Source organism: Thalassophryne amazonica, chromosome 10, assembly GCF_902500255.1.
Source record: "Thalassophryne amazonica chromosome 10, fThaAma1.1, whole genome shotgun sequence".
Taxonomy (NCBI): Eukaryota; Metazoa; Chordata; class Actinopteri; order Batrachoidiformes; family Batrachoididae; genus Thalassophryne; species Thalassophryne amazonica.
The window spans coordinates 103,915,290-103,936,721 of NC_047112.1; the positions used below are offsets into that span (position 1 = coordinate 103,915,290).

Below are 21,432 nucleotides of genomic sequence, written 5' to 3' on the forward strand. Positions count from 1 at the left end.
TAAAGACATGCTGGGGAAAATGCTTTTTTTTTACTGTTAAAAATTCTGACTAATATATGAATGAGACCTGAAAAATCCTCACATTTGTGAGTCTTATAGTCTTCAACAGAAAGTATACATTAAAGAAGAATTCCCTGATCTTTCAACCTGAGGAAGATTTTCAGATGATTTTTGGTTTATCTTTTCAGTTTGGACAAATTTGGACAAACAATCGGCCCAATATTCAATTTGTAGTATTTTTCATGAATACATGTTCTAAGCAGAGGAACATGCCCATCACTGACAGTCAACTTCTGTGAACCTATTGGACAGTGGCATCACAAAATGTTAAGAAGGGCAAGGTACAGTTCATCCGGAATGTATTCATAGCACCTGTTACAGCCTTATTCCAAAATGAATGAAATTCATCTTTTTACTCAAAATTCTACATACAATATCCCATGATGACAAAATGAAATTTTGGGGGTTTGTTTGTTTTTTAGAATATTGCAAATTTATTAAAAAAAAAAAAGAAATGAAGAAATCACATGTACTTAAGTATTCACAGCCTTTGCCATGAATCTCAAATGTATCCTCAATGTATCCTGTTTCCACTGATCATCCTTGAGATGTTTCTACAGGTTAATTAGAGTCCACCTGAGGTAAATGCAATTGATTGGACATGATTTACAAAGACACACACCTGTCTACAATGTCTGACAGTGCATGTCAGATCACAAACCAAGCATGAAGTCAAAGGAATCGTCTGTAGTTCTCCGAGACAGGATTGTCTCGAGGCACAAATCTGGGGAAGGGTACAGAAACATTTCTCCTGCTTTGAGGTCCCAGTGAGCACAGTGACCTCCATCATCTGAAAATAGAAGAAGTTCAGATCCACCAGGACTCTTCCTAGAACTGGCTAAACTGTGAGATCAGGGAAGAAGGGCCTTAGTCAGGGAGGTGACGAAGAATCAGATGGTCATTTCTGTCAGAGCTCCAGCATTCCTCTGTAGAGAGAGAACCTTTCAGAAGGACAACCATCTCTGCAGCAATCCATAATCAGATCTGCATGGTAGAGTGACCAGATGGAAGCAACTCCTTAGTAAAAGGTACATGGCAGCCCACCTAGAGTTTGCCAAAAGGCACCTGAAGGATTCTCAGACCATAAACAAAATTCTCTGGTCTGATGAGACAAAGACTGAACTCTTTGGCATGAATGCAAGGCATCATGTTTGGAGGTAACCAGGCACCATCCATCCCTACAGTGAAACATGGTGGTGGCAGCATCATGCTGCTGGGATGTTTTTCAGCAGCAGGAACTGGGAGACTAGTCAGGATTGAGGGAAAGATGAATGCAGCAATGCATAGTGACAACCTGGATAAAAAAAAACCCTGCTTCAGAGAGAGAAGATCATACAACTTCTGCCTCAAGACACCCTCCTCATCAGCCGCCAACCAGGGATGACTGAACAGTTTTGGTGGCTATTGGTGATACTGCCATCCCCACTGCCACCAGCAGCATGAAGCTACTGGAGGGTGTCTGTATAATGTGCAAGCAGGTCTGCGGGGTTGCAGGGATATAATTGATAAATTCAGCAGGTGGAAGTAGGGGGATTATTTGGTGTAGACTGTAGACATTTGGTTGCTACTTGCATGTTGCATTTGATGAGGTCTAGCTGAGATAGAAAGAAGCTTGTGGGCCCCCCTATAAAGCTGTGGCAGCCAATTTCAATTGGTAGGATGCAGTATGCCCAGCCTTTGTCTTCACAGTCAGCCCGTTGTGATTCATAACGGGCTTTTTTCCATTCGTATGCGTCCTCCATATTCTCCTCCCATGGGACAGTGAGTTCCACAAGGTGCACTCGCTTATTTGCATCTGACCACATTATGAGAATTGGGCGCTCATTGGAATTGATGATGTGGAATGGAAATTTCAGCGCTACGCTGAGGTCAGCGGAGACCTTCTAGTCATGAGCACCACTGAGGAGTTTCGAGCGCTTTGCTCTCCAAGTGTGCTGGGATAGGCACATTCCCTCTTTGCAAAAGGTGATTTGGGTTTTGGGGTTCTTGACTGGATCCCTGTTGAAAGTGTCACATTGGGTCCAAATGATGTCTGCCACTTCCTCCAAGACTTGGTTGTGGGGCCATGTCTACATCTGCAGGGAGTAAGTGCAAGCTGATAGCACATGACGGAGTGTGCCATGCAGGTGACACAAATGTCTGAGTCAGTGTATCCCCAAAAGCTTCAGATTTGTTGCAGATAGAAAAAGGTCATAAACCAAACGTAGTAAAAAGGAGATCGCCAGGGGTTCCATTTCCATTAGCATCATCCACATGAGCTTCCTGCATTCTGCATTGTTCCAGGTTGTCCAGGCGCATTGCTTGGCTTGGCTGGCTGCAATGGCGATGCGCTTCTCCTCTTCAAAGGATCACATCTCTTCGATTGTCATCTCACATCGGCCTTTGGGTCCTTGAACAGATCGCCATCGATGTGAGGTATTGCCCAATCTTGCTCGTCCAGTTTGTGTGCCTCCAATGAACTCATTGGTGAGGAGGCTAGCCTCAGCTTCGTGGACTATGGACTTAACAGACCATTTGGTGTCAGTTTGGACATCTGGACCACCTGATCGGGTGAATCCCTAAACATCATGTGTAGGTGGGCTTTCCCTTCTTTGAACTCTTTAACGATAGAAGAAATTGGTAGCTGGACTTTGCCAGTGGCACTGTAGGCCTGCTGTTGAAAAGCAGGGTGGTTAGTCTAACCATTTCCACAAGTGCTTGCTGATGCATTGTTGAATAGCCTCAACCCTAGAGTGCTCTTGCCCTCAGATTGGGGCAACGGTTCATCTTTCAGCAGGATAATGACCCTAAGGCCTTTGGCTCCTCTGGCCAAAGGTTCTTTTAAAAAATCTTTTATACCAAATGTCATCGCCATAATAAACTCAAAAAAGTGACCACTCCACAAATAAAACCTGAACTGCTTTACTTCTGTTTTATTTGATTTTATTAGATCTTATTTTACGTTTCATTTATATTACTAGGTCTTACTCTACTTCTTCTTTTACTTTTATGTATTTTATGTATCTTATCTTTTGTTTTATTCGTGTGTTTGTATGACTATGTTTGTATTTTAGTGTTGTCTTTTTTGGGCTGGTGAGCCGAAGACAATTTTCCACATCGGTGGACAATAAAGAATTATTCTATCCTATTCTATTCTAAGCACACAGCCAAGATATCAATGCAGTGGCTTCTAACTCTGTGAATGTCCTCGAGTGGCCCAGCCAGAGTCCAGACCGGAATCCAATTGAACATCTTTAGAGAGATCTGAAAGTTGCTGTGCACAGTGTGTGTGTTCGGTGATCCACCAATGCTGAATCACCCTTCACAAACAGAATTTTCAGTTTTGCAAATAAACATTTACTTGTAAAAACCCACACACAAGTTACAAATCAGAAATTTGTGTTTGTGGATCAAAAGCACATGTACAAATCAAAGGATATCTGTAAATCACCCCCTGTGCATTTGCAAGTATTAATGAGACAAATTTAACTCCATACTCCAAAAATTTAGGTTTCCTAAATATTTATTACGGCCAATCTTAAAACTTCACTTATCTTTATTTATACCTATGTGCAAGTTTACTGAACTTGCAATCATTCTAAGTGATGTTTGTGTGTGCGTGTGTGTGTGTGTGTGCATTGATAGCACATTTTAGAGGAGCACGGGTGACTAAAACATATACCTTGGTATTCAACATGCAGATCCACCTTGGATTTGCTGTGGCGACCCTGAGTGCAAACAAGGGAGCAGCCGAAGGGACTTACTTTTTTTTACTATACGAGGTCTGTGAGAAAAGTATCTGACCTTTTTATTTTTTTCAAAAACCATATGGATTTGAATCACGTGTGATTGCATCAACCAAGCTTGAACCTTCGTGCGCATGCGTGAGTTTTTTTACACCTGTCGGTTGCGTCATTTGCCTGTGAGCAGGCTTTGTGTGAGCACTGGTCCACCCCTCTTGTTGTTTTTTTATTGTGAATAAATGTCTGAATGATTTGGAGCTTTGCTGCATCAATTTGTTTTCCAGAAACTGTGAGAGACCTCCAGGTGGACACCATTTGGAAAATTAATATAGCTTTCAGGGAAGATTTTATGGGGATTACACAGATTAAGTAGTGATCCAGAAAGTTTAAAGACCGCCCACAACTGCTGAGAGCGCACCACGCTCTGAGCGCCGATCGACAGGCTCCAACCCCGCTGGAATAACCAGATCATTTCCAATGTGAAGGCTTTGTTGATCTGGGACGTCGTCTGACTTTCACAAAAAGGCAGAAGGCGTGGACATCAGCACTTTTTCGGCACATTCCACTGTTACAGGGAGTTTTTTTCATGGAAAGAAAAGCAGAGGGACGCGCCACGGACCCGTTCATTACGTGGCACAAAACCACCTCCATGTTGGTCTCACAGGACGGCTTTCAGGTGGATTTCAGACGGCTGTCAGTTGCTTTTCAGTCGTGTGATTATCCGAGAAATTGAGCATGAGCTGGACATGCCCCAACATGTCCTGTGAGGCTTCATCACGGCGTTGCTTTGCGCCATGTGGCTCCACTGCAACGCTGTCTGAAATCCACCTGAAAGCCGTCCTGTGAGACCAACACGGAGGTAGTTTTGTCCGCGCCATGAGCAGCTCCGTGGCACGTCCCTCCGCTTTTCTTTCCATGAAAAAACTCCTGTAACAGTGGAAGTGCTGATGTCCACGCCTTCTGCCTTTTTGTGAAAGTCAGACAACGTCCCGGATCAACAAAGCCTTCACGTTGGAAATGATCTGGTTGTTACAGCGGGGTTGGAGCCTGTCGATCGGCGCTCGGAGCGCGGCGCGCTCTCAGCAGTTGTGGGCGGTCTTTAAACCGTCTGGATCACTCCTTAATCTGTGTAATCCCCATAAAATCGTCCCTGAAAGCCATATTAATTTTCCGAACGGTGTCCACCTGGAGGTCTCTCACAGTTTCTGGAAAAAAATTGATGCAGCAAAGCTCCAAATCGTTCACACATTTATTCGCAATAAAAAAAACAACGAGAGGGTGGACCAGTGCTCACACAAAACCTGCTCACAGGCGAATGATGCAACCGACAGGCGTGAAAAAACTCACGCATGCGCACGAAGGTTCAAGCTTGGTTGATGCAATCACACGTGATTCAAATCCATATGTTTTTTGAAAAAAATAAAAAGGTCGGATACTTTTCTCACAGACCTCCTATATTGTTCATTTCAACGACATTTTGTGGAGCCCCTCCTCAGCTCCCCCAACAAAAATTTCCTGGCGCTGCCACTGGCTATGAGTTGCTGGATCCTGGTTTCAACATACAGAGGTACACTGCTGGACATGGTATTTTAATAGTGGTAGCTTTGATAAGGAGATTGACCATGTCCTTGTGGAAAAACACTGGAAAATGATGCAGAATATTGGGGTTTATAGAGGTTTGTGAATTCTGGCCAGACTTGTTTTGGCATCCCTGAGGATTCAATTGAAGTCTCAGTGACTACTGTCTGCTCAGCACTCAAGATTACATCTAAGGATCTGCAGCATCAGAGCTGAGCTCCTCCTCTTCTTCATGGAACACGAGGATTGTTCCTCGGCTATATGATATGTGTCAAACAGCAGCTCAGACATGATCAGAAGTCCTCTCAATGGGCCTCATGTATCAACATTGCGTACGGCGGTATTTGAGCGTATATGGGGTGTACGCCAAAACGGCTGCGCTACTTGGCATTTATCAATGTGGTCGTTGGCGTACGGTGCGCTGAAAATATACACCAGGTCGAGAGGTGGTGTAAATTATACACCAAAATGAACCAGCACTGGAATGCACATAAAAATGAAGATGATCAACATAATAAATAGTGCCATTATACAAATCAATGCATATGTTAAATAAATAACACTTTCTTGATTATACTACATAATAATTAATACAAATCCCGCTTTTGCGGGATTGTTGGTCTCGAGCACGATCCGTGGTCACAGCGCTGACCGCAAAGAAAGCGCTGCTCGCCTTTTTCTCCAGATTTTGAGCCTGGAGCCAGAGCAGCGCTGGGCTTAACTTTATGTGGTGTGATCGTTTTAGACAATGAAATTGATAATTACAACTGTAGTGTTGTCATTCCCTTCGCCCGTGCTGCAATCAGGTTTTGTCTTCTCCATTCATTTGTTACAATAAAATAAATAAAGAAATACATTTTAAAAATAAAGAAATCTGAAAAAATAGGTGTGTCTTATTAATTGAGCGAGCAAATATCCACGTCAAGAATTATTGACATGTGAAAAGAGAATACAGTGGTCCCTCACTATAACGTGGTTCATCTTTCGCGGCCTCGCAGTTTTGCAGATTTTTTTAGTCCAATTTTGCATGCTTTTTTTTTTACAGTGCATTGTGTTCAGCATGTCTGTTTATAAGAATCTTCTCGCCCAGAAGAAAAAAGAGCGCCAACAATTACCCATAATTGCGTTCGTCACTCGGAAAAAGACACCTGCACCGAGGTGTGACTCAGTGGAAAAGGCGCGGCGCCAGGACGCAGAGGTGCGATCAGAGGAACTGTGAAATACTGGTCAGTCACTATTAATAATTTCTTATGTGTCCAACCTCGTAGGTTGATCGTTAAAATTAAATTCGTTAGTTCTAAAAGCCATCATAATTATTTATAGGAAAACGTTCTATTTTTATTTCTCAAACAAATGTTTGGGCCTGAAAACAGGTTGGTCTTATTTGTCTACTAAGGTTTGAACTTTGAGAGTGTTTACACGAGAGAAAAGTGAGAAAATGTTCATGCCTGATTGAGAAAAGTGTATAAAGTGGTTTTACAGCTTTAAAACGTCTATAATAATTGTAAAAAATAACGCTGACTACTTCGCGGACTTCGCTTATTGCGGGCTATTTTTAGATAGAATGTAACTCCCGCGATAAACGAGGGACCACTGTAACACTTTTTTGATTATAATACAAAACAATTAATTCAACGGCCGCTTTTGACGCTCTATTGGCACGCGTCATGAATGGTCGAGTTCTTTTTCTTTGCCGTCTTCCTGGCTTCCATGTCGTAAAATGAGGGTGTGTCTGAAGCGGAATCTGAATATTTATGGGCGTGTTCATTATAATTATGATTGTTTTCACCCGCCGCATTTATCAAGGTCACGTCGGGCATATGCCGGAAATGGGCAGGTGCGCACTGCTTGATACATGTCACGGCAACTTTGGTGTACTTCAAATTTACACCGTAAATTTACGCCACATGTGCGCAACGTTGATACATGAGGCCCAATAGCTCCACGCAAAAATCTCTTAGTATGATGGGTTTTAATATGAAGCAATCAAAACTGACATTGAGGGAGAAAATGGAATTGAACAACATGCAATGAGACACACTCGAGTTTTGGACATATTGCTATTGCTGGTCATGTTACTCCAACTGACTTGACAGCTGGAATGAGTTTTACCCTGTCGCTGATGATCTAAAGGATCTATAACAGCATTCTGTGAACTTTGAGAAATCTCAAACAACATGCAAACAACACAATAAATCAAAATGTTTTGTCACAACAATATTGATTGCACTTTAAAAACTGAACTCTGTGCTTAAATGTGTAGCTGTAGAGTGACGTCATCAGGCTCCTTAAAGTGCTCAACGCTCAACTGAAGCGCTGGTTCCTGGTCTGTGCCACCCGTCTCTCTCTGAGGTACATATTGACATAGGATGTTATGAGGTCATCCATCTTGTAACCCTTTGGAGAGAAGACACATATGTTGATGACACGACTCACTGGTTTATTGTGTATTAGGTCAAAGCCCTTGTGTTAGCATGAAGAAGTCTGGCACTTCTTACCAGAGAGGTTTCACACAGGAATTTGGTGCCTTTGACCAAACTGCCCACAGTCATGTGGAAGTAGGTGCTGCCACTGCACCAGTTAGTGATGCGGTTGAATGGATGGTTTGCCAGAACATCCTTGATAAAAGACAATGCCTGTTAGTAATAATACTGTACGTGAGTGCAGATTTCACAAGCTGTTCAACACACTGGTGTTGATTTGTTTTTCTTCCTGCCTAGGTCCTGTTTTGCTGACATGCTGACATATTCACCATAAGTTGATATAATTCTAGCATTTAAAAGGAACCAATTGTTGATTATCAGGCAGATCTGGGAAATTTCTAAAGTTTTGGTAGCATGGTGAGGTGTGGCATTTTGGGCCTTGTCAGAGGTAGGCAGCATAATAAGAACACATCTTAGGGCCCCTTCACACATAGTACGAATAAGCACAACTCAGGGTGACTCACGGCGGAACAGCTCGAATGAGTGAACCACGAAAACATCGAGCTGACAGGCAGGCGTGAACGATGCCGCTGTGACGGTTTTGTGCACGTGGGAACACAGTGCGAGCAGCTGCACGATGTGGTTACACGTACTGTGAAGAAAAAAAAAAATACACGCGGCGACGATTTCATGCACACGAAAACACAGCGCGAGCAGCTGCAGCATGTGTAACCACATCGCACAGCTGCTATGAAAATTTAAAAAAAATACAACGCCACCCACAGGATTCAAACATGCACTTTCCAAAAGCTCTGATTGCCAGCCACAAACTTTACCACTGAGCTACCATCACTATCCTGTAAAAGGTTTGGGAAAATGCCTTATATCAAGAAGGACATGGACATATTTAAGAAAAAATAAAACCACACACCATATAAAAACACCAAATTTTACTGAATCCCTCTTATCAATCAGGCAATTCAAGTATGATCCGTCTGTTCCTCTGTAGATGACCCATGGTCACAGACGTACAGTCATGAAATGACATGAATGAGAAGCAGGGCGCTCTTATGTCCACATCTGTTGGCGGCAAGTTCAGCTGGTCCAGCGCACTTCTCCTGCCCGACACACGTGTCTTGTGGACAGTGCGCTGCAGGACAGACACCACTTGGAACAGAGCTCACGTGGGTGAGATGACATTCAGATCGCCCGCTGTGTTATGATCTGACAGTCCGTTCCACCTGGGGTAGCTTCCAATGTGCGCACCGTGCGCACATTCACTGCAGCCCATTGCAACAGCCATATATGTTTTTATGCATGTCCACGTGAGGACAGCAGGCAGACACACGCGTGTCACAGTGTACAGTTGTTAGTTCATGTCCGTCGAAACACAGTATGTGTTCCCCAGCGATGACGTCCAGAACCACAGATCTCCTGTGGGTGGACACACCCCCTGTCAGTTCAGTGAACACATCAATGTGTCAGTGTGTCTGTTTGCAAAGCCACACTTGCGGGGCACTTAGTTAAATTTCACATCCAGCTCTACAGTGATTGTCTGCTGACTGTTGTCATGCTAACAGCGCGAATGGCCACAGATTTTTGAAGTGCCAAGCAAGTGGTGTTAGATGTGTATGTCAGCTGTAATTTAACCGACACCTGCCGCGAGAGCGTTTGGTGGGCTCTCACAGCGAACACTGTCTTTCAGCCACTGGTGTGTACAAATAGTTGTAGCAACAGGTGTACGAGGCGTTAGAGGCAGCTACAATTTTACACATATTGCATACGATTCCTGCTTCATGCGCAATTTGACCACATTCGTACTATGTGTGAAGGGGCCCTTATAAACAGATCCTCAACAGAACTTGCTCTCTGGGGAATCCTGTAAATTAGTGGGGTCCTCAAGGAACTGTTGAACATCAGAGCCAGCTGATACACAGGTGCTGTAAGTGCTGTATGACGTGGGAGCAGAATCACTGACTTTTCCCCAGGGAATACTGGCATTTGTCAGAGATATATTCTGGCTTCTAGACTGTTCAATGGATGGACTGGGTGTTGGGTATGGTTCAACAAATCAGTGGCTTAGGCTCATTTGTTGACGATTTTGAATTCATGGATGATGATGTCTTCTTTGTGAATTAAGTGGATGCCCTGATTGCAGGCTGAGCTGGGAATGGGAGTGCTGTGTCTGGGTTTGTAACTGTAATGAATCATGACCAACAACCAGGCTTTCAATGATTTCCTTGACTCAGCCATCAGAAATATATCTGTACATGGCAAAAGTGTTGAACATTTAGCAACACCCACCTATCTCAGAAGTGTCATTCACACTAAATCTGCACACTAAATGCAACCAAATTGCACTCTAAATGCAACGCAACACAAATGGGACGAATAATCCATGTCACGTGAGATAGAAAAAAGCACCAATCAAATGACAAGGATCCACTCAGCTGTTATATAAAATGGAAAATATACATTAAATGGAGTTTTCAATGTTAAAACCCCACCTTGGCAAAGGTGTTAGGGTTTAGGCTTTTGCCTTCCCCTTTCCTTATGTGTCTTATTGTTTTCCCCTTCCTGGTGTGTCATGTTTGTCTCAGTCTGTCAATGTGCTGCTGGGCGCAGACTCTGTGTTCCCTCCTCTGCCCTGCCCGTCTGGTCCTTGGCAGCTGCTGGGTCTGCTCACCTGCAGCTAATATGCAATCAAGCCACTGCAGCGCAGACATCCAGACGCTGCCAGACCTTTCATTCTCCATTGTGATCTGCCACACCCAACTTCTCTGCTTGCCCTGCCCAGCTGTTTCTGTCCTCTGCTATCAGAACACTCCAGCCAAGCCTACCTGCATATCACCCAAAATAAACTGTAAAAACCGTTCTCTCTCTCCAGGTTGTGTCTGCACTTTGGGCCCTATGTGTCTGTTCCCGGGTCAACCATACCAAAAGGTGATTGGCACTTCTGTGATGGCAGCATGAATGCACAACAATACACTGAGATTTCAGGGCAAGATGGCTACAAGATGATAACTTTTCCAGGGATGTCCATGCATTTTTCAACCAGACAATGCAAAAACACTTTCTGCACACATTACTAAGGCATGGTTGTAGAAACAGAAGGTACTGGACTGGTCTGCCTGAAGTCCTGACCTGCACCCAATAGAGAATGTTTGGACCCCGTAGTGCTGCACATCTTAAGACGTGCTTGGACAAAGCATAGGGCAACATAACACCTGCAACATTTCATTGCTTGGCAACTTCAATGACAAAATGTCTTAAGTGTTATAAGAAGGAATAGGACTGTTACAAACTGGCAAATGTTTTAGCATCACAATTTTTTTGGAATGTTATGGATGTACAGAGTATTAACAAATGAAATGAAGTTGTCCACACAAAACATGAAATATATTGGGTTCATGGGGTGTACAATGAAATAAAAGTCAAACTAAATGTTGGAATCACTGTAGAGTTGTTTTCCCCCTTATTTTATTTTATTTATTTGTGTTTTGTGTGTGTGTGTGGGGGGGGTGCATTGTCCATATCGTCCCAATCTTTTCTGATTTGAGTTGCAGAATGACATATAGAGACAAAGAATTAAAATAAATTATTACATTTGTAAATACAGTTTCATCCAGTTCCAGATGGGGATTCATTTTGGAGATGTGTCGAATGACTACGGATTAGTTTTTAACCTTGGTTTTGGGGTGGATGATTGTCACTCCGTGCTTACTGATGGTAATTCGCACAATGTCTGGGAAATTTGGTTCTGATGTTTGCTGAAAAACAAGAAAGACAGAGAAGAAACCGTTTTTTTTTTTTTTGCAGTAACGACAGTAATTTACTTTCTGTACACAGAAAGCAATAATGCGATCATCAGGTAAACAAACACTAAAGTGTCACTTGTGCCGTGTACACACCTTCACTTCAAAGAATGCACAGCCAAACGTTGGTAAGCGGGAAAGCACCTTCAAAAATGCCACTTTGGCTTCGCCAGCAGTCAGACCAGTTTGTTTGTTGAAAGAAGCAGCAATTTTCTGGAATAAAAATCAAGAAAGTTTCACATGATATTCTTTCTGAGTCATCAGTTTTTGTATGGCTTTAATGTTAATTATTTTCTAGAAGTCCTCTGGCCTTTGAGCAACATTCTGAGTAAACTACGATAAAAGAGTCCTTTGAACATTTTGACATAGGCTGAGAGATGCCCCCTCAGCCAGCTGGTTCTGGGAATCTCTACATAAACACAAGCAGAGCCACCAAACACAAACCCTGTTAGACTAAAGCAAATTATTAGAAAACAAAAATTAACAATGTGACGCATTGGAAAAAAAATCAACCAAAAACCAGAGTAAATTAGAATGCAATTTGGCCCAAAACAGACAGTACTCCATGGCAGAATACCTGAGCACTGTGACCAACCCAAAGCTCAGGAAATCCTTAACCATGTACAGACTCAGTGAGCACAGCCTCACGGTGGAGAAAGGCTGCCACAGACAGACTGTGCACCCACTGCTCACAACACAAGGTGGAGCTGGAGCTGCACTTTCTAACCACCTGCCCGCTGTACCAAGACATCAGAGACACATACTTCCCACAGATCAAAAACACCCAAAAAGACTTAGAGAGCATGACCAGCATCAAAAAACGTCGGTATCTGTTGGGTGAAGTACAATAATGTACAAACACAGCAGCAAGGTTTGTGAGCTGCCGCGACACGAAAAGAAGGTGCAATGGACATAAACCACAGTGAACGCAAAACAGTAGATTAAACTGCTATGTTACTTTATTCATGTATAATATAACACATTTTAGGGCAGCACGGTGGATTAGTGGTTAGCACTGCTGCTTCACAGTGAGAAGGCCATGGGTTCGATTCCCACCTGTGGCCTTTCTGTGTGGAGTTTGTGTGTTCTCCCCGTGTTTGTGTGGGTTCCCTCCGGGTGCTCCGGCTTCCTCCCATACATCCAAAGACACACAGGTTAGCTGGATTGGAAACTTTAAATTGTCCGTAGGTGTGTGTGTGGGAGTGGATGTGTTTGTTTGTCTATATGTGGCCCTGTGACAGACTGGCATCCTGTCCAGGGTGTACCCCACCTCACGCTCTATGACTGCTGGGATAGGCTCCAGTCCCCCGCAACCCTCAACTGGACTAAGCGGTTGACAATGAGTGTGTGTGTGTGTGTGTGTGTGTATAACATATTTTATAGCAAAGTATATTTTTACAGCGAAAGCACAAATGTTGCTAGTATTTCAATCCCACACTTCCTGTTTACACACATTTATTTACTGTACAATATTGTTAACTGTATGTACATCTTCTTAATTTTTTTTTTTTTTTTTTTTGCTGTATGTAACACTTGCTTTGGCAATGTAAACATGTGTTTTCCATGTCAATAAAGCACCACTGAAATGAAATGAAATGTGTGTGAGAGAGAGAGAGAGAGAGAGAAGGATCAAATTGACTAATTTTCTCTGCCTCATGTGATTAAAAATAAAACTTGCCAAACCTTCTTCCACTCATTTTCAGACATGGCCTTCAGTTGGTCAGCAGGCACCAGCTCCTTCAGGATCTTGGAAATTGTAACCAGCTGGGTTTTGTCATTGTTGGCCTTTATTTTGAAGAGCAGAGTTGCTATGTGGATCATATCCTCTTTGGTGCAAACATGATAACCTTTCAGGTACTTTGGCAGCTCCTGAAAAAGACAGATAGGCCATGTATCAAATTACTTCCTGTTAACCATAGTACCCTTAACTCATACCACATAGATGGACATTTGAGAATATACAGGTGCTTCTCAAAAAATGTGAATAATGTAGGGGGAAAAAACAATATTCTTGGTCAGGTACTTGAGAAAGTGGACATTTTATATATTCTAGAATTATTAAATATGAGCTAAAACTTTTTATTTGAACTTTACAAATTACAACCAACAGCTCCAAAGAATAGAAAATGCATATCCCAAAATATTACAATATTTCATTACAAATCAATCACTACTCATGTAGTATAAATACCATGAATGTCTCAGTCTGGTTCAGTACAAACAGTCACACTCATGAGGAATACTACTGTGATATACGGTGTGTGTGTGTGTGTGTGTGGGCGAGAATAAATTACTGCGTTTTGATCCCATCTGGATCAAATTTGACAGCAGTGGAAGATGTTCATTCTTCCTGAGTGAAAGGACCCAGGTGGCTGGAGAAGGCCAAGGGGATGCCCACACTTCACCTGGCTGTGGCAGATAGATGGTTATTTTTGAGATGTGTGGAAGGACCGGTTGTCTGCCTGGGTGGTTGCCATCCAGGATGCAATGCGTTCCCGTGGTGTCGAGGATGCAGTGAAGCACAGCACCAGCATGCTGCAGGTCTGACTTCATGTGACGTGGTGAAAGGACTGAAGGTTAAGCACTGACAAATTAAATGAATTTGTCTGGGGGAAAATCTAAGCCCAACCCACAGGCCGAGGACAAGATTTTGGCCCAATATTTATATATAAGAGATATTTAAAAGGACTGGGGAGTTCACTCAGACCGATATATGAAATCCCTTTGTGATCATAAAAGGCTCAGCTGAAGATCAGAAATGTTTATGACACATTGTTTAGGTACATTTTACCTGTAAAACAGATCCTTAATTTGCAACTAAACAAAGAAAATATCATGAAATATGAAAATATAGTGATGTGCTCACAAACTAATCAGAAGCTCTTCCTTAATGTTAATCACAAAGGCTGAGGACCCAGAGATATGATGTCACTGCCAAGATAAGTGACTGTCTCTACAAGTTCAACACTTTTCCAACATACAGATACACCTCTCCTGTCAAGGGATCTTAGTCTTGATCCAGGACAATTGCAAACCTCGAATCTTTAATTTCTCACTCAGCCTCTCACATGCTGCAATCAGAGTATCCTTTGATTCCAGAAAGATCACAGCATTGCCTGCAGAGGTGCTGGCAATGCAAGTCTCTTCTGGGGATCCTTGGGATTTTGTGTCAAAATAAGTCGTTACTTTGGGAAACTCAGCTGTGGAGTATCACGTGCATAGAGAGGGAGTGTTAGCTGTGACATTTTGTATATAGGGCACATTTCTCTGTCCATGGTTCATTCAAGAATCAAGAAAACTTTATTTATCCCCAGGGGTAATTCAAGTCTTATAGAGGTGTAGATACACTGTCAGTACTGTGCAGATTAGCATCAGTGCAGTTTAACACACTATTGTTTTCAACAGGCAATAATGATTTCAAGAGATGTCTGTGTTGAGGACCCCAACAGATGGGGAAATCCAAGGCGACACACATTTCACCTTTGAGATGGACCTCACACGCCAGTTCGTGAATGAATGGAAGTCTCGAGATCCGTCTGACTTAAAAAGTATTGTAGTACTTCTTAAGGTAAGCTGAGAAATATTCAATCTGTCTTGAACTGGACTTTTGCTTTGGTGCACTTTGGTTGTTCTTTTTCTGTTTAGGTTAGAGTGTGTGATGAGTGTTTGTGGTTTGTTCTGGTGTCAAAGCACAGGTTATTATGCATGTTATTATCAGCAATCTATGGTCTTGTTTCAATCCGTGTTTCAAGTGCAGACCCCCTGTGAAAACAGTTTCCCTCCAAGCCAGTTGTTGGTTTATTTTTGTTTTTGTTTTTTTGTGTGTTTTTTTTTTACATTAGCTATGACTTTTAATTCATTGTTAATTTTTTGTGCTCAGTTCAGTTTCATGGTCCTCTGATGTACTGACACCTCTGTGCACAGTGTGGACCCATCATGGGAGACCTGACTATGCCTGACATTAGAGCAGGTATTTGCTAGATTAAGGTGTCACAGCTTTCTAGTGACAGACGATATGATCAGCCAGATCTGCACATGACCAAACCCCAGATTTGGGTCAACACACCCACAGAATTGCAGATGTTCATTCTGTTTAAAGAACATGGTGGTGAACCTAAAAAAAAAAAACAGCAACTCTGTCAGTGTGAACTAGAAATTATACTAGTGCTTCACCATGCTACTTGGTGCTGGGTGGCAGATGTTTGTTGTTGTTTTTTTTTTTTTTATAATCTCAAAGCAATTATTCAGAACCAAATAAATGAATGCCCTTCATACTGAGGCAATGGTCACCCCCCTGGTCCTGGAGAACATCTGCCTTACCTGTTTTCCATGTCTACTTGATGTAACCATGGAGGCTGGTCTTTCCTAGATACTGATTGGCTAAGCACACCTGACATAGTTAATTAGCAGTGGGTAGAGCAGAGAGTTGGACAACCTGCAGGGCAGGAGCTCTTCAGGAGCACAACTGATAACTTCTGGTCTAAGGGCAGCAGATGGGATCAGAATGTTTTCTTCACTACATTTTCAACTCTGTGACAAGCAGCAATTTGTTCATGACAGGATGTGGCTTCCTTATTTTGTGTAAATACTAATCGGTGTGGAACAGTGTCTGAGCTGCATCACTGGGAGTTACCTGGGGGAAATGGAAGACCAGATCAGCCTCCATGTCTCTACCAGGGATCACATTGAACCATAACTTCCTCATAAAGAACACGAGGTAGGGTATGTTGACCGGGCCACCTGCAGAACAAGCACATAAAGAACCATCAAGAGTCCAACTGGCAGTACAGTTAATATCTCAGTGAAGAAAGGTTTCTTGGTATAACAGGATTTCTGGATTTGGGGTGAAACATGATTTTATCCCAGACTTTGTCGTTTGACAGAGAACTTCCGTCACTGCCAAACATTGTTTTACCTTCTTTGATCCTCTTGGCTTTCTTGGACCAGTCAGTAATTTGTCTCAGACTATCAAAGAAGTAGGCTGTGTCATTTAAACTGAGAACCTGAAATAAGAACAATTACAGACTTTTTAATGACAAATTGGTCATATTCCGTGAGTGTTTATATCAAAATGCCTTGAAGGGGTCATAATATACACCTCGTCATCAAGCCAACAGATGTCCTCATGTGCCTAAAAATACCAAGCTTTTCCACACACATGTTCTAAATCGATAATAAGCAGTTGCATATGTGTGTGTGTGTGTGGGGGGGGGGGGGGCTGTGTGTCTACACAATTGTAACAAATCAGGGCCCCCAACCCCCAAGGGTGGTGCAGGGCTGTTGAAGTTGGTTGGTGAGATTTATATTTGAAAATTTATAGAATCGTGTGTTTGGACTGATGCTGGGGAAAGTTCCGGTGACTGCAGAGAAGGATCTGCTGACTCCAGGAAAAAACACTAACTGGGGCCCTTGTGGGATTGTAGGACTCTCAGACACAGAAATGTTGGTCTTGGAGGATCAGAGAAACATGCTTGTCAGATGGTCATAGGTTCAATTCCCCAATCATACAGGAAAATCACTAAGGTGCCGGTGAGCGAGGCCCTTAAAGGCGGTCTCGATGTACACTTGTTAAACAGCACATTGACTTTGGGTTATGAGTATGTTTCAGCAAATCCATTTCCTGTTTTTTAGCTTTTAAACTTAGCTTAATTTAGCACAATATGATCCCTTTAAATCACAGTATCAAGATAAAAATTCAAAAACAGCAAAATGAACCTTGTCTTGCATTTTGATAAAAATGCTGAAGCCATCTGCTGAAACCAGACTGAGTTTTTTGGCAATACTCAGGATGAGATCTCTGATCCTGGTGTTGGTTGATACTTCAAATATCTGAAAAAGATGAAAAAGTCCCTGTTGAGTGAAAATATATGCAAATATGTTCAAAAATAAGCTTTTCTTGTCTGGACTGGTAAATAGGTACACAGGTGATTTCTCCCGTCCTATCAGACCCCACTCTGTTAGAATGGCAGAAATCACATCAACACTGACTGCAAGTGCAAGCTCCCCACAGGGGTGCGTGCTGAGCCCCATCCTCTACTGACTGTGTGCCCTTCTGCAACACCGACACACTTATTAAGTTTGTGGTGACACTACAGTGGTGGGACAAATCATGAACAACAACAAACCTGGCCACAGGGAGAAGATTCAGCATCTGGTTTTATCGAGCTCCACTGGAGCTCCATCAACAACCTATCCATAACCCCACCCCCCACCCCCCACCCCAAAAAAAAACCCACATTATCGATTTCAGGAAGTTCTTCACCCTCCATAGCCCCCTATACATCACAGCACTGAGGTGGAACATGTCACCAGGGCTTCTCATGGACTATGAACACATCTGCTGCAGAGAAGACTCAACAATGTCCGAACTTCCTCAGAAGGCTGAAGAAGGCCAGACTCTTCTACACAAGTACCATTGGGATTCTATTTCTATGTGCTATGGCACCTGCACACCTTCAGACAGGAAGCCCCTCCAGCGTGTGTTCAAGACGGCACAACAAATGAGCAACACCCAACACAACAGGACACACACAGCTAGTGCTGCTTCAAGAGGACACAAACCATCTGCAAAGATCCCTCCCACACGTACAATGGAATCACCAGGATTTATTTCTCATGCCATAAGAGACCTGAACTCTGACCTCTGACCTTCAAGTCACCCCCCCCCCATTAACAATACCCCTGCTCCTCCCTCAGTCACTCTGCACTGCTGTTGCTGCTGCTACATTTACAGTTTATATTAAGGTGCATTTACACATAGGCAGGACATGTTACGAATTTCATATCTGCGTCATTCTTGGCAACTTCCTGACATTCTTAACGTGACTTGACGCATCTGAATAGGTTTCTTAATAGTGCGTGTTGGTGCGTGATATTTGTGATTTTTGTGGAGCATGTTTTTGGCTGTCAAAAAATCTTCCACAAATGTCACGCACCACTCTCATTTTAGCTCACGTCGTGGAGGTCGCAACTGAGCGTGTTGATCCGTCTTGATTAGTGGTGATCCTTAATAGAGCGTGACAGCGTTCTTCTCTGACGTGCGCACAATTAAACCCTGCTGCACCGCATTCAGTTTCATTGCTGTAGTATGCTGAAGGAGCACAGTGATGCCAAGTCGGCTAAAAGTCTTGTTCCAGTGCTCCTCAGCATGCTCCTACAGGTGTTCTACCTGCTGCTGCTGTGCCTGATGTTTGGGAAAACAAGCAAAACCAGAGCCACGTGCAGCCACACATCTGGCTCTCTCTGTCTCCTCCTCCTCTCAGCACCACTTCATGGCACAGAGCCCAACTAAGCATGGAGCCACAAAGTTCTTCTGCTGTGGATTTTGAGGAACAAACTGGAGCAATCTGAACTGTTCAGCAACTGACAGTTGGATGAATATGGGTGTGTGTGCGCAACAGCACGGAACATTATTCTTGACTGTGTGTAATGGTTCCTGATAATTCGCCAGCAACACGTGCCATTAATGATTACGTGTGGTAAGAGGTTGCAACAGTTCCTAAGGACACCTGATGCCTCTGCCCCGAATCATCACATTTGCGATCAGCGGCTAAGAATGTATACTTCGTGGCATTCATGACGTGCCGTCGTTATGTGTAAACACAGCATTACTGTGTTGTTTGCACTAACTGCACTCGGCATGTGTTGAACACTTGCTGTTTTTAGAATTCTAATCTTTCATAATAATCACCTTCATCAAGATCTTATTGGAACCTTATTTACCTTATTCATTTCTTTATCTATTTATTTTGTAGCTTTTTTTTTCATGTGTATTTATTTATTCTTTATAATTGTACTTGTTTTAGCAGCACATAATACTTTTCATTCTACATGCTCCATACATGATATATAATGACAATAACATTGAATTGAACATTTTCATACCTCCTCTGTGTCATTGGGGAAGTGAACTTTGTGGAAGATCTGAGTGCTGTTCTGTTGGATGGCATCGACTTCCACCTGATGCGGTGGGAGCTTCCTGGGCTCCATCCTGCAGCAGGACAGCACATCAGTGTCAGTGCTTCAATGGAGCTTTTAAAACAGCTCAGATAAAAGAGCAAAAGAGGTCACAAGATGGTTTGTGGCAAGAAAAGTTTGAGGTGGAAGTAAAGAAAAATTCCCAGCCTACCCTCAATGAATCTAGAATATGCCACATTTTGGATGTATATGTTCCTGTACAAATATATCTACATTCTAACTGTTATTATGTCATTGTTTAGAAGCAGAAGCTGGCCCCTCACCCACACCCACGGGTGACTGATAACACTGTCGTGTACCTCAGTGTGCTCTGCAGTCGCTGCAGACAGTCCGAGGCCAGCGTCTCTTTGCGCCGAGACTCCAGGAAACGCTTAGTGTGCTTCAGCAGAACCTGGCTGGGAGGAAACAGACCACAGCAGAGCCACAGCAGCTGCCAGCCCTGCTCCAAGCTGAACCTGCACAACAGAAAAGTCATCTTATTTAACACTCTGTAAAAATGAGGTTTGGGAGCATATTTGTAAATCCCCTCTCATGCACACACAATATCATAGCAGAATAATGCTAAAATATTTAAAATTTCACAACCAACAGCACCCTTGTGGCCACAGCGGCCCTGTGATTCACAATAAGTCTTCATAAATGGCATGCACGCAAAAGTTCTACTTTACATGTTGCTGCCTAGACAAGCCCCGATTTGTCACACTGTACCAATATCACAATTTAAACTAATATACTTCATAAAACGATAACAAATATCAAATTATTTCACTAAAATATGTCAACATGGTCAAGAATAATCAGGGATTGGAGGGTGTCCACTTTGGTGACCTCATTATTACTGTTAAAGATTTTGTATATATGTTATCACTGTTAAACATTTGTACATTTGTCTTCTTTCTCATGAGAATGGTGTTGTGCTGTTTTGCACTTCACCCTGAGAATGTACGTGTTATTCAACCTTGTTTTAGCTTTGTCTTCTTTCTCATGAGAACGGTGTTGTGCTGTTTTGCACTTCACCCTGAGAATGTACGTGTTATTCAACCTTGTTTTAGCTTTGTCTTCTTTCTCATGAGAACGGTGTTGTGCTGTTTTGCACCTGTCTTAACCAAGCCTGAGAATTCAATTTTGTTTTAGCACTCTGGGGTCAATCTGAGCTGGGAATGAAGGGCTGGATGTACTTATTATTATAATATAACTTTGTTTTCGCAGCCTCTAATGACTGGGAGTAAGAGAACGTTTTGACTGTTGTGATGTGGTGCTTAGTGTGAAGGAGTGTGAAGGACAGGACACTTCAGGCAGATGCAGAACAGCAACTGCAACAGACGAACGAGATGTGCTGACCTGTGTAAAAGAAAGTGTTCTTCCTTACAGCTGCACTTATTGACGTATGCGTTTATGTTACGGGAAGAAACTTGTCTTGCGTCATCACCCCCACCCTTAGGACAAGTTTTTTGTTTATGTGATGAGGGCGTCTCTTAATAAAAAGAGCGGAAAAGCAGGCCAGACTTTAGTGTAGCCTTGGTGTACAGCCTGACTGCACTCCGCGCGTAAAATTTGACTTTCTGTCTCACTGGTGTTTCTTGACTCTGTCTTGTTAAAGGTTTTAAAAATGTTTGGAGGAGAAAATACCCAACAATTACATCTCTGCTTTGTATATACACTGGACAAGTTTTAGGCCAAGAATGATAAATCAAAGACCACAGTCCCGTGTTACTGCCTCTGTTATACCTCTGAAGTTATTGCCCCAACTGAACAAATCCATGTATCTTGGGGTATTGTTCATGGGTGGGGTATAAGTTGGAGTATGAGATCAATCGATGGTTTAGGGCTACGTATGAGGTTCTGCGTACGCTGTAC

The 21,432-nt window shown here is 42.8% G+C and overlaps 1 protein-coding gene across 1 annotated transcript in view; it reads right to left on the minus strand.

Moving 5' to 3' along the window:
* Window positions 1-7,449: 7,449 nt before the first annotated feature.
* Window positions 7,450-21,432, minus strand: part of LOC117519325 (unconventional myosin-VIIb) — a 107,245-nt gene continuing 93,262 nt past the window's right edge. The window contains exons 38-47 of the mRNA XM_034180680.1: window positions 19,875-20,030; window positions 19,483-19,588; window positions 17,314-17,427; window positions 16,514-16,601; window positions 16,232-16,338; window positions 13,282-13,467; window positions 11,695-11,811; window positions 11,470-11,553; window positions 7,859-7,978; window positions 7,450-7,757 (exon numbers count right to left, since the gene is read on the minus strand). Coding sequence (XP_034036571.1) covers window positions 7,665-7,757; window positions 7,859-7,978; window positions 11,470-11,553; window positions 11,695-11,811; window positions 13,282-13,467; window positions 16,232-16,338; window positions 16,514-16,601; window positions 17,314-17,427; window positions 19,483-19,588; window positions 19,875-20,030 — 1,171 coding nt within the window. The 3' untranslated portion in view covers window positions 7,450-7,664. The remainder of the gene's footprint in view (window positions 7,758-7,858; window positions 7,979-11,469; window positions 11,554-11,694; window positions 11,812-13,281; window positions 13,468-16,231; window positions 16,339-16,513; window positions 16,602-17,313; window positions 17,428-19,482; window positions 19,589-19,874; window positions 20,031-21,432) is intronic.